Source organism: Ammospiza nelsoni, chromosome 22 (genome assembly GCF_027579445.1).
Source record: "Ammospiza nelsoni isolate bAmmNel1 chromosome 22, bAmmNel1.pri, whole genome shotgun sequence".
Lineage (NCBI taxonomy): Eukaryota > Metazoa > Chordata > Aves > Passeriformes > Passerellidae > Ammospiza > Ammospiza nelsoni.
In genome coordinates this window covers 5517970-5530826 of record NC_080654.1, presented here as the reverse complement: position 1 = coordinate 5530826, position 12857 = coordinate 5517970, and the positions used below count along the sequence as shown (strand labels likewise).

The window sequence follows — 12857 nt, the reverse complement described above, 5'->3', positions numbered from 1 at the left end:
TGATTCTGCTCTCTGGGATGGGCACAGATCTGGCTCTGCCCCTGGGATGGGCACAGGGCTGGCTCTGCCCTCCCTGGATGGGCACGAGGCTGGCTCTGCATCCTGGGATGGGCACAGGGCTGGCTCTGCCTCTGGGATGGGCACAGGGCTGGCTCTTCCCCTGGGATGGGCACTGGGCTGGCTCTGCATCCCAGGATGGGCACAGGGCTGCAGCCCTGGCTCTGCCCCCCAGGATGGGCATGGGGCTGGTTCTGGCTCTGTACCCTGGGCTGGGCACAGGGCTGGCTCTGGATCTCAGCAGCCCCAGGATGGGCACTGGGATGGGCACTGGGCTGGCTCTGTCCCCGGGATGGGCACTGGGCTGCAGGCCCTGGCTCTGCCCCCCAGGAGGGGCACTGGGCTGGCTCTGGATCTGCACCCAGGATGGGCACAGGGCTGGCTCTGCCCCCCAGGAGGGGCATGGGGCTGGCTCTGCCCCAGGGATGGGCACTGGGCTGGCTCTGCCCCTGGGATGGGCACTGGGCTGGCTCTGCCCCAGGATGGGCACAGGGCTGGCTCTGCCCCAGGGATGGGCACTAGGCTGGCTCTGCCCCAGGGATGGGCACAGGGCTGGCTCTGCCCCTGGGATGGGCACTGGGCTGGCTCTGCCCCAGGGATGGGCACTGGGCTGGCTCTGCCCCTGGGATGGGCACTGGGCTGGCTCTGCCCCAGGAGGGGCACAGGGCTGGCTCTGCCCCTGGGATGGGCACTGGGCTGGCTCTGCCCCAGGAGGGGCACTGGGCTGGCTCTGCCCCAGGGATGGGCACAGGGCTGGCTCTGCCCCTGGGATGGGCACAGGGCAGGCCCTGGCTCTGAGCTCACAGCTCAGGAGGTGAGGGGAGCACTGCACACTGAGGCATTCACTGACAGAGGAGTGACCAGGTGAGAGACACTGATGCCATGCAGAACCAGGAGTTGGAGTTACCTGTATAGGTCTGAATCCTCCCTTCAATAACGAAGCAAGAAAGCAGCAGGAAACAGAAAGAAAGCCAATGGAACAGCTTACAGATCAACAGGAAGGAATAGGATACACATGCACCCTAAATGCACACAGCTGCAGGCAGATTCTGCCCTGCTCTCACTCATCCCTTCAGAAACAGCCAGGAAAAGACCCTGAGTGGCACCATGGACTCTGCTGCCAGAACTCTCCTAGGAAAGTTTCACATCCAAGTATAAAAGTTAAAAAAAAACCAAAACAAAACAACCATAAAACCCAATCAAACCATGATTTACTGCATGAAATGTGACACTACAGAAGGACTTTGCGTTTACTCTGTTCCTAAAACATCAAATATTTCTCCTTCTGGTCTCTTTCAGTGGTACAGAGAGAGCAGATAAAGCAGAAACCCCAGCTCCAATCATGGATTTCTTTCCTTTTCTGCACCAAGACTGGGAGGGGAAGAAATGCCACATATTTAACTGTTCAGTAAAAAGTAATTATAATAATTAGGCCAGCACACATCCCACTGAATCCTGCTGGCTGCTGTGCAGTGATGTGCTACAGGCAGTAACTGTGCCAGGAGGAGTGAGAAAAGAAGAGAGGGGAATGAAGGGATGAGCTGGGATATCCACCCCAGGTTTGGGAAGGAAGTTGTGATGTCTCTGTCCTCAACATGACAATGAGCTTAAAATGGCCATTCTGGTGCTGCTGAAGCTTTCATGGCACCTGAGCTGCTCCCCACAGCCAACAATCTCTCCAGGGAAGCCCTGGGTGACCCTTTCAGATAAGCAGATGTTGTTAAGGTGACACAATGATTTATGTCCAGCCCTGTCAGCCTGGATGAAGAGCTGTCCCCAGCATGCTGGAAGGGTGACCTGAACCAGGAGGAGAGAACTGTTTGGGGAGAAAAGTTTGGAAGTGAGGGTGGAGAAAGCAAATGAGAAGAACAAGAGCCCACCATGGTCCTGCTGTGGTAAAACCTGTGTGTGAGATGTGGGGGAGATGCAGGAGTGTGCCATGAACCAAGTACAGGTGCTGAATTTATGGTGAGAATTACCAGAGTTTGTGATTTTTCCATAACCAAAGACACCAAAAAGTGTAAAAGTCTTTTTTTTTTCCACTGTAATTCACTGACTAATGGTCATTTTTAAGCTGCAAGCATGTTGCAGATATGTCTCACTGAGGGAGGGTTGGAAAAATTGAATAAGCCCCACACAGGTGTGTGTTTATGCAGAGTGAGAAGGGCTGGAGGCAGAAGTGAGACCTCTCTCTATCAACAGCACCTCCATCCACAGGGCAGTGCAGGGAAACCCCCAGTGGCAGAGATGGGGAGACTGCACCCATGGAATGTGCTCCTCAGGCTGCTGCTGCACCACAGAACCTGCAGGGAGCACCCAGGGGACACTCCCAGCACTGGGAGCCCCTTGGGCAAGGGCAGCTGCTCCTGCCAGAGCCTCCCTGAGGCTCCCAAGGGACAGAGCCCTGGGCTCTTCCACTGCAAACCTTCTGCCACCCCTCTGCCCTTCCTTGCCATCTTCCCTTTAGTCACTGCTCACACACCCCAACCCTGCCAAATCCTTTCATTTACCATCATCTTCATTTTCTTCCCCAATCACTCCATGCCCAGAGTTATAAAATCAATGATCAACGTGCCACCAAGGAAAAGCAGAGATCCAGTGTCACAGACATCTTTTATGAAAAATCCTTTCCTTAGGATTTTTCCTCCTGAGCAGCTGAGAGGCCTCAGGAACAAAATGTAAACATTGATTATCTGCTGCTGTGGAATGCAACAGGTGCATCTGGGATTGGTCTCATGTGGTTGTTTCTAATTAATGGCCAATCACAGTCAGCTGGCTCAGACTCTCTGTCTGAGCCACAAACCTTTGTTATCATTCCTTCTTTTTCTATTCTTAGCTAAGCTTCTGAAGAAATCCTTTCTTCTATGCTTTTAGTATAGTTTTAATATAATATAAAATCATAATTATTATCATAAAATAATAAATCAAGCCTTCTAAAACATGGAGTCAGATCCTCATCTCCTCCCTCATCCTCAGACCCCTGTGACACCATCACAATCCAGGGGAGCCCCAGCCCCCTCTGATCTCCCAGCTCTGCTTTTCATGGCTTTGCCACGAGCTCTGTATTTCCAGGCCATGGCTCCCAGTGCCAGGAGTGCTCCCTTGGACCCCAAATCTGCACCAAAATAGAAATTTGGGCTAAGAGCCTGAGAACAAACCTATGCTAAGCTCAGCCTGGCAAACATGAGCATTGATCTATTTTTTCCTATTTCTGGATGCTGTGATGGGTCCATGGAAACTGGAGGGAGGTTTGGAGAATGGAAGCAAAAGGAAAGTTCAAGTTGTCACCCAAGCTCTGCACTTCACTCAAGCTTCTCATGCCCCTGTTATTGATTTTTAGTCTTTCTGGTGCCACCAGGCCCCAGCCTTTGGTGGGATAACCTGAGCCTGGCTGGGGCAGGGAGGAGGAGGTGCCTGCATGGGCAATGCAGCAGGAACTGAGAAGCTGCAGCCCTGAGATGTGAAGATCAGAGAACTGTGGAATTATTTAGGTTGGAAAAACCCTCTAAGATCACTGAGTCCATCCCTAACCCATGTCCCCAGGTGCCACATGCACACATTGTTTGAACACTTGCAGTGATGCTGACTCCACCTCTTCCAGTGCCTGAGCACCCTCTCCATGAAGAGATTTTCCCAATATCCCAAAAGCTCCCTTGGTGCAGCTTGAGGCCACTTCCTCTTGTGCTGTGCCTCCTCCAGGAGTTGGAGCTGCAGCACAAACCCCCAGGTCCTGCCTCCCCAGCTCTTTTGGCTGGCTCAAGGCAAAGCTTTGTTTCCATCCCCTCTGACTCCCTCTGTTTTATTATTTACTAAATCATAAAATGAAGGGGAAAAGCCCCTTTTGGTATTTAGAAGTGGCAGCTCCTTCACACACTCAGGGATGCAGACAGTGAAGTGATTGCAGCAGTTTCCCTATCAGCTTCTGACTTAAAATACCCCAAAAAAGCTACAAAATGCTCACCTGAGTCAGTTCAGGGAGTGAACTCCCAACCTCTCCAAGTCCCAAAGCTTTTCCACAGCAGCATCCAGCCAAGCCCATTCTCCTGTACCAGTTACACCCTGAGGAACTCAAGCAAACTAAAACTGGAATAAACTCCACCAGCAACCTCAAGTGAGAGCTGAGCCACGAGCAGCAAACCCATCTCAAACACAGTTCAAGTCAAAAGGAAACAACCACATTTCAATTTGTATTTCTGATTTCTGTTTCTAATCACACCAGCCTCTTCTGAGCACCCGTTTCTAAAATAAACCCCACACTCCCCAAGTCACTTCATAAGTGAAGGGATTTTAGGCAGATTCAAATGCAACAAAAATTTGCATTTTGGAGCTCAGGTTAGAAGAAAACTGCTGTTCTCCACTGTGCTTTGTGAGGATCAGAAGCAACAAAGTGACTCCACAGGCTCACTCAGAAAGAAAAAACAGAAAACCTGTGCAGGAAGTGGGAAATGGAGCAGCAATTCCAGCAGGGAATAGCTCCATGTGCCACAGCATTTGGGGGAAAAGCACAAGCTGACAGTGTATTCCAAAATACTGCCCAAAACACTTTGATGGGCTGTTTTCTGCCTCCTGTGAAGTGAGGTTTTCCTGCAGATTCTCAGTGTGTGATCTCAGAATCAGGGATTACTGATGCACACTTAACTTCCAGTCAGAACTGCTGCAATGATTTCATTTCCCTTCAGCCACTATTGGTAACACCCCAAATCTCTGCTATTTTCTCTCTCACAGTGGGGTCACATTTCCGTCAGCATTAACTGGCTGCAACTCCCACTGTCACTGTCCAACTCCAGGGCAGGCATTTCCATCCAAGGAAAAAACCCTGCTCATAAAGCTGGCATTCAACTTCAGGTGCTTAAATCATCCTCATTTGAGGACCTTAAAGATCTAATAATTACAGGCAGTAACACTGAAGAACAATCCATTATTTGCCTGAAGGAGACCCAGAATCAATACAAGGCACATGTTAATAAAAGCTGGGATGGACACAGGGAATTGCAAACCCCACAGTGCTGCTGCTGCCTTCAAAGGGAAGGTGGAGTTGCAGCAGTAAATATTAGCCCTGCTGAGGCCAATTTACTTATTTAGCATTTTCTAGCTTAGGAATCTCAGTCTCAAAGCTCTCAGCTTGTGTTACACAGTTTAACCAAGTTTAAAAACTGTCCTGTGAGGATAGTTATTTCTGTTGGTCTCGAGCACCCTGTGAGTGCTGGGTTTAGGATGAAATTCTCCCACAGCTGTGACTCTCCTGTACATGGCAGGGGCCAAAATCCCTGTCTGCACCCCCAGTCCACACCATGGGTGTTTTGGGTTAAAGGAAACAAACAGCTCATCCACAGCCCAGGTGTCTCTGTGCCTGTCCTGGTGCAGCACATGACAGATGCAACTGGGAATAAAGCCTGAAATATTTTCTAATGGTGACAGCTTCTCACAGATCATTATAAGCAGATTCAAATGTAACAGAGACAAAAATCTAACTGTGATAAAATCAGGGAAACACTTGGAATTTACAAGCACAGCAAGGGCAGAGCCATAACTGGGTCCAAAGGAAAGTTTTGGATCCCATTCCTGTCAGAATGGTGGCCAAGTCCCACCAGTAAAGCTCCAGTCATGGGAATCTTTCCTCCAAGGCTGTGCTGCCTCAACACTCATGGGCCAAAACCTGCTTAAAGAAAGCTCAGCAAATTTTAGGAGAACATGAAATGGCTCCCAGTGAATCCATCCCTTAGGAATGACCCACGAAGGAACCAAGGAGCTGCAGAGCAGGAATGCACTCTGCATTGTGCAGTGCAAACACTGACCCTGAAGTTAAGTCAACAACAAAAGCATCTAAACAAGATCCTGATGCCCCCATTGATGCCCAGGCTGGCCCTGCAAACATTCCTCTGTCACAGAAATCACTGTCCCACAGGTCCCATGCCACCTTTGCCTGTGAGCCCACAGCTGCAATGGCCCATTCTACTCCTTACACTCCTTCTGCTGCCCTGCTGTGGAAGGTTCCAGCTCCCCTGAGCTGAGAGGAACAAGGATCATGGGGATTTTGGGGCTGTGCCCACCCAACACTTACCCCACACTGCTCATCCCAGTGTTCAACTGCTCAGGAACACAACTGAAGTGAGAACAAAATAATTCCCTGGAATAAACCTTCCATGCCTCAAGCCCCTTGACACCACAGGATTAATGGGATTTTTCTCCCAAAGAGCTCTGGGAGAGCTTCCCTGCCTTGTCCTGCCTCTCCTCCTCTTTCCCACCAGCAGTACCACCTCTCCTCCCTCAAAACCTACAAAAAGCATCAAAATCAGTTCCCAAGGATGGGTTTTGGCAAAGAGGAGTGTAGGAGCTGAAGAAAAGACAATTCCAGACACCCTGACTAGGACAGACAGACCTGTGCATCTGTCCTGGCACTGGAGAATTTCCAGCTCTGCCACTCCTGAGTTCCATAAGCCACAGCCATTCCTAAATCTCCTTCTGAATAATGAGGTGGCTCCTCACAAAGTCCAAGTGGTGCAACAGGAACACTAAAAGTTTCCTACAGGTCTGGCTTTTGTGGGCTAAGTGAGAAGGACACTGAGCAATGCAATGGTGACAGATAACCAGGTGTATCACACAACAAAGGCAGGGAAGTTGTTTGCTTTGCTCCAAGGTGACATCTTCAAGAAACTGAAACCACTGACTCGTGTGGGGAACACTCAGAACGTGGTTTTAGTGATGTGAGAAGGCAAGGGAAGCTCACACACCCCTGGCAATGGCTCCCAGAGGTTCTCCTGCCCTGGGGTGCGGGTGGTTGGTGGCAGCGGTGACGCAGGGGAGGTCAGTGTCACTCAGGGTGCAGGTGGCTGTTAGCAGGGTTAGGCACGTGCCAGGAGCTACTGCAGGGCTGCTTCCTCCTCTGAGTTAGTGAGTGAGACACCTCCACCCCCACCCCCCAGGCAATTAGTGCAGGGTGATAACAAGGGGCAGGTACTGTACCTGGTGATGGGCAGGTCGAGGCCCCGCTGCAAACTGAGGGAAGGCGGGAGAAACAAACACAAAAGGAAAGGCACAAAGAGTCAGAAACACCACAACGAACCAAAATGTCACACTCTATGCAAAAATAAACCCACAGAAAATAAAAGAACAACGACACAGTCAAAAGCTTTGCTGCAGGACAGCGACACACAGGGGCTGAGGTGTCACGATGGACATTGCTGGGGGCACTGTGCTGGCAGCTGGACAAACAGCCAAGGCTGCCCTGGATCCTAAAGGCACTCAGGGATGCTGGCAATCCTTATCCTGCCTGGGAGGAACACACCAAACCAAAAACCAACTGAGAACCAGCAGCAGAGGAGATTCTGAGCTGGTTGAGGTGGAGGGCAATGGTCAGAGCAGCTGGGCTGGAGCAGAGGATGGAGCCCCATGGCTGGGAGGAGCCAGGGAGGGACAGGGACATCCCTGCACAGGGACAAATCTGCACAGGGACATCCCTTCACAGGGACAGGGACATCCCTGCACAGGGACAAATCTGCACAGGGACATCTCTGCATAGGGACATCCCTACACAGGGACAGGGACATCCCTACACAGGGACATCTCTGCATAGGGGACACCTCTGCATAAGGGACATCTCTGCATAAGGGACATCTCTGCATAAGGGACATCCCTACACAGGGACATCCCAGCACAGGGACAAATCTGCACGGGGACAAATCTGCCAGGGGACAAATCTGCAAAGGGACATCCCTGGAGAGGGACATCCCTGCATGGGGATATCCCTGCACAGGGACATCTCTGCACGGGGACACCTCTGCAAAGGGACAAATCTGCAAAGGGACATCTCTGCACGGGGACATCCCAGCAAGGGGACATCTCTGGAGAGGGACATCCTGCACAGGGACATCCCTGCAGAGGGACACCCCAGCACAGGGACATCCCTGAGAGGCAAAGAGCAGCCACTCCTGGCACGGCCACCCCTGCCACTGCATTTCCAGCTAACTCCTCCACTGGGGTCACAGCAAAGTCCCTGTAAGGAGTGGCATGTGTCACCTCTCTGAGAGCCAAGGCCCAGCCCATGCCAGGCAGGGCAGCCTGGCTGGAGAACAGCAGGTCCTGGGTCCCAGCCCTGAGCTCAGGCCACTGAATAATCTCCCACTCACTTGGGCCACACTCAGAGGAAAATAACCCCAACTTAACATGCTCAGCTGACATTAAAAGCATTTCCCAAGAAGGAACTGATTGTTAAAGTAGAAATAAAAATGAATGCAAGAAATGGAAAATATAAATAAAGATGACAAGGTACCCACTTCCAGAGCTGAGTTAGGTGTTGAAACCCATAATTCTCAGTGTTAGAGCAGATAATTCTACTGAAAAGAGCTCCAATAATTATCTGCAGTGACCACAGCTGTATCCACAGGGGATTTTAGCCACCATGTGCTGGGATGGCTCAGCACAGCCACTTCTGCTCACTCTGGGGCTCATTACTTTCTGCCTCAAAACAGTGATCAAAACTGGGTACTAATTAGTGACTTTCTTAATAAGTGTATTTTCTATATGGAAAAGTGGGCCTGGGTTCACTTGCAGCCCTTACAGCTCCTCTAATGCCATCAAACATGAAGCAAAGCATAAATATTGACTGGTCCATTTGATCTTTTCCTTTATAAACTCTTAAATTGCCTAGATTTCAAGATTTCCAAGAAGTACTCTGCTAATCCTGGTGTTTATATATTCCTTCTACCTTCACCTCATGGTGGCACTTGGTGACACTGGGATGAAAGTCATAAAAACCTTCAGAAATTAGTAAATATGGACACACAGACTGATCCTGGGACAAGAGTTTATTAAGAATGACCTGCACTGGTCCACCAAATAGTTTTCTCACCCTAAGCCTTACAATGAAGAGTAAAAAAAGCAAAGCATGGTCACCTTGTGGAACTAAAAAGCTGTAATTGCTATTTTAATGAATCAGAAGAACTCAGAGCCTCTTGGCATTCTCCCAGTGGCTCTGTGGATGAGGAGAAACAGGTACTGGATGAGTCTCCAGAGATAAAAGCACTTCAAGTCCTTATTTTCCCAAAGAACCTTCCCTAAACCAGCTCAAGTATCTTGTGTTTGGGAGAAGGGACTAAAGGTACCCTGGGAGGGCTGAGCCTTTCCACAGGGCTGCATGTTCTGTGTTAGACACCAATGAAAGAAAACAGCCAAAAAGAGAATGCTGGGATGCAGAAACCTTGAACTGCTCCACTTTAGGGCCAAGGCACCTCTCTGATCCCTGTTGCACAGAAAAGATTTGTTCTCACTGCACCTAAAACAAGAGCTGGAAGTTTGTATCTGAAGAAGCCAAAGTTTATTCCATGGTGGAAAGTAGTGTGTGTTACAAGAAATAAAATAAAAGCTCCAAGTTAGTGAAAAATGCCCTCATCTATTTTGCACTGGTCACCACTGGCTCTTGATTTGAAATTTTTTTAAAAATAATTCTGTTTGATAGGAATTATTCCTGTTAATAGCTGTAAGCAACAGAACAAACTGTAGTAGTCACTGCTGGCTTAAAAGAGACACTTTGGGTTGTTTTTTCTCTGTTTGATGAAGACAGTAGATAGGAAAACCTTATAAATCCTGGGTCCAACCTCCCTGCCCCATGGCCCCCTCCCTACAGTCCTGCTCCATGGACTCAGAATGTTCTCTCCCTGCAGATGTTGGGCTGGCACACCTCACCCCTCCTGGAGCTATCATTTTTTGGCAGAAGTCTTAAAATTGGACAGTTTGTGTTGAGATGGGGGCTGGTATGGCCAAGAGCTACTGGGGAATTTTCAGCAGTGCTGAAGGACCCGGATTTTGTTTTCCTTGCCCAGCTGGAGCTTTGCAATTCTGGCTGTGGGAGCAAACATGGATTGCAAAGGCAGCTGTGCTGGGGGGACAGAAAAGCCTGAGCTCTGCAGCCCAAAATCCTGAGCTTTGCACTCAAAAATCCTGAGCTCTGCACCCCCAAAAGCCTGAGCTCTGAACCCCAAAATCCTGAGCTCTGCACTCCCAAAGGCTCCTGGATGCAGGAAGCTCTGGCTCTGGATCAGCCCTGCCTGCCCACTCAGCTGTGCCAGAGCACAGCAGGAACCCAGGGATGGCACAGCCACCCTCCTCATCCCCTGCTCACCCTCCCCTCACCACCAAATGGGTTAAAAAAGAAACTGAACAAAATAATAATTAAATTACAAAGAAATAAATCAAGCGAAGATCCAAACGCAGGAGTAGCTCAGACCTGGGCTAGTCTTGCATTTGCTTTGGGGTGGGAGGTGGAATGAGATGTGATGGGTGGGAGCAGTTTTTAGTCATGGGGTGAGATGGGCACTAGCAGAGCACAAGGCAAAACCTGCACACAGGAGAGCTCAGAGCAACACAAACAAGGTGCAGATAAATTCTTCCTCGGGACCTCCTCAGTTATGGGGCCAAAACACTAAAAATTTGACATTTACTGGCCAAATTTCCTGCAGATTCTCTCTCTGCTGAGTGACACAGCCCAGGGGGCCCTGTGTCTGTCCTACCCCAGGTCAGACCCCTCTGTAATTCAGCTTTGGGCCCTTGTGGCACCACCTCACCTGGCAGAGGCTGCCACGGCAGCTCGTGCTTTCAGCAAAGAAGCAAAACTAGTGCATTTCTGTAGCCAACAAAAAAAGGGATGTGGTAAAAAAAATATATATAATAAAGAAAGGAAGAAGAAATAAAAACAGTGCCGTGGGCACAATTGCCTGCAAGAAGGAGTACAGTTTGTTATATTGCTTACAATGCAGTATTTTATCCAGCCTCTTCCAGCCAGGGACCTGTAAACCGGACTCTGTTCCAAAACCTTCCTCCTCTTCCAGTTTTCTGTGCAATGTATTGGCACTGTTCTGCTGGGCTGTCAAAAAAACTGGTTTAGAGATGCAGCTCTTCAGTCAAGTTTTTGCTCCAGTTCTAACCACACCAGCTTAGCTGTGCTTTGCAACAATTAAAGAGAAAGATGATTATACTTACTGAGGAAAGAGCTTTAGCAGCAGTGTCCTGCATTACTGATCAGAATGGGGCACTGAGGACAAATTTCCAGCTGGGCACATCAAAGAACTTCAAAGTCAGCATTACCTGGCTCCTTCATCAGCAGAGGTTGAGGGGCCTCAGAACAAACCCTGGTATGTCCTGGAGAGGAAACCTCCAGAGCTGGGCAAGTGCCCAGTGATGTTGCAGGTTTGGGGATCCTTGCCCTGGGTTTATCTGTATTTATATCTCTTTTTTGGACAAATTCCTCTGTCTCAGAGGCTTCAGTTTGCTCCAGGAGCATTTGTCTCACTCTAAAGAGAGAAGAGTGCTGGGAAGGCACCAGGGGTTATGGGCAGCCTGAAGGTGTCCTGACACAGAGGGGCAGGAGGGGCAGGATTGCTGCTCCTCAGCTGACAGAGCCCTGAGATGTGCTGATGGGAAGCCACCATGCCTCCAGAAGCTGGGCAAAGCCTCTGATGCCCTAGGAGGGTCCTCTAACATCATGTGGAGCTGTGCTACAAGCAGAGAATCCCCAGGTGTGGGGAACTGAAGTCCTACAACAGCAGAGCAGTATCACAATAAACACCCACCCCCAAAAAACAGACTGTGAAGCATAATCAGACCTGAAGTTGGATGAAAAAGGGGCTCAGCACAAAAAGATCTGAGTGCACAGAAGCTCTAGGTTACAGATGAGCACCTCCAGGGTTAGAACTGATCAGTGGCACTGATTTGGGAGCAAAGCCCAGAGGCCACTGGAGAGCAAACGCTGCTGCAGAGAACTGCTTGTGTTTGATCTCTGGTCTATCCCTGCACAAAACACATCCTTAAAGAAAAAATAAAAAGAAAAAAAAAGAAGAAAAGAGAAAGATTCTGGCAATGAACCTGAACTCTATAATGAAGTGAACCTGAAAGCATCTAGGCTAAAAATAAATGGTGTTATTTGAAGGTAGATGAGGATCCCTCCATCACTTCTTTAGGAACTTCAGAAGGAAAATTATCCTACCAGGACAGTGCCTGAAAAACTCAACCAAGGTTTGCCATTCAGGATGTGCTTCCAGGTGAGTAAAATGGGCTTTGCAGAGAACCAGCCCCGTGCTACAGACACACACAGACAGAGAAACACAGAGCAAGGAGGAGAGAGCAGGATGGGGCAGCGTGGGCTCCTTACCGGCGAGCGGGTCTGAGGCTGAGTGTTCATTGTTTGAGGGGCTTGAGGGTACACCAGCGTGGTGGGAGCTGCATTCTGTCCTGAGGGATAAGGAGCCTGCCAGGGAACAAGAAAAGCCAAGTGAGTGGATCCAATGATTCATCCCAAAAACCAGGAACAGAACTGGAGGGACTGACATGGAGATAAAGATGAAAAGATTGTGAGAGAGAAACCATCTCTGTCGAGGAGCAATTCATCAACACTGCCTCTCATGGGAGCAGCTTGTAGATCCACTAGTAGCTCTACTTGTAAGTAACAGCTCCATTAGTAATTATTAGTCAGAGTTTACTCCTATTTTATTCAGAGTTTGCTGCTATTTATCACCTGAGCTCCCCAAGTGCTGCAGTGGGAAACAACCCAGGAGTCACCAAAACCTTGTGTGTCCAAAGGCCTGGCCAGCTGTTTCCAAAAGCCTCTCCCAAACCAGCTTCCAAGGACAGCCAGATCTGTAGACAATGCCAATAAATCCTCCAAAATCAGGCAAACAGCAAGAAACAACCCTGAGTGTGTTTAACAGAAGCTGCTGCTGCATTAAAGCATTTCCAGTGCAATGGAACAGCCCAAAACCATCCCAGATGGGAGGCAGGCCATGGCTACAGCTCTGCACATTTTTCCTACT

General features: G+C 49.4%; 1 protein-coding gene across 3 annotated transcripts in view; it reads right to left on the bottom strand.

Moving 5' to 3' along the window:
• The window catches only part of EIF4G3 (eukaryotic translation initiation factor 4 gamma 3), a 146023-nt gene that overhangs the window by 65376 nt on the left and 67790 nt on the right, over positions 1–12857 (bottom strand). For all 3 annotated transcript variants that reach the window (XM_059487645.1, XM_059487646.1, XM_059487647.1), the window contains exons 4-5: positions 12200–12295; positions 7021–7053 (exon numbers count right to left, since the gene is read on the bottom strand). In XM_059487645.1, coding sequence (XP_059343628.1) covers positions 7021–7053; positions 12200–12295 — 129 coding nt within the window. The remainder of the gene's footprint in view (positions 1–7020; positions 7054–12199; positions 12296–12857) is intronic.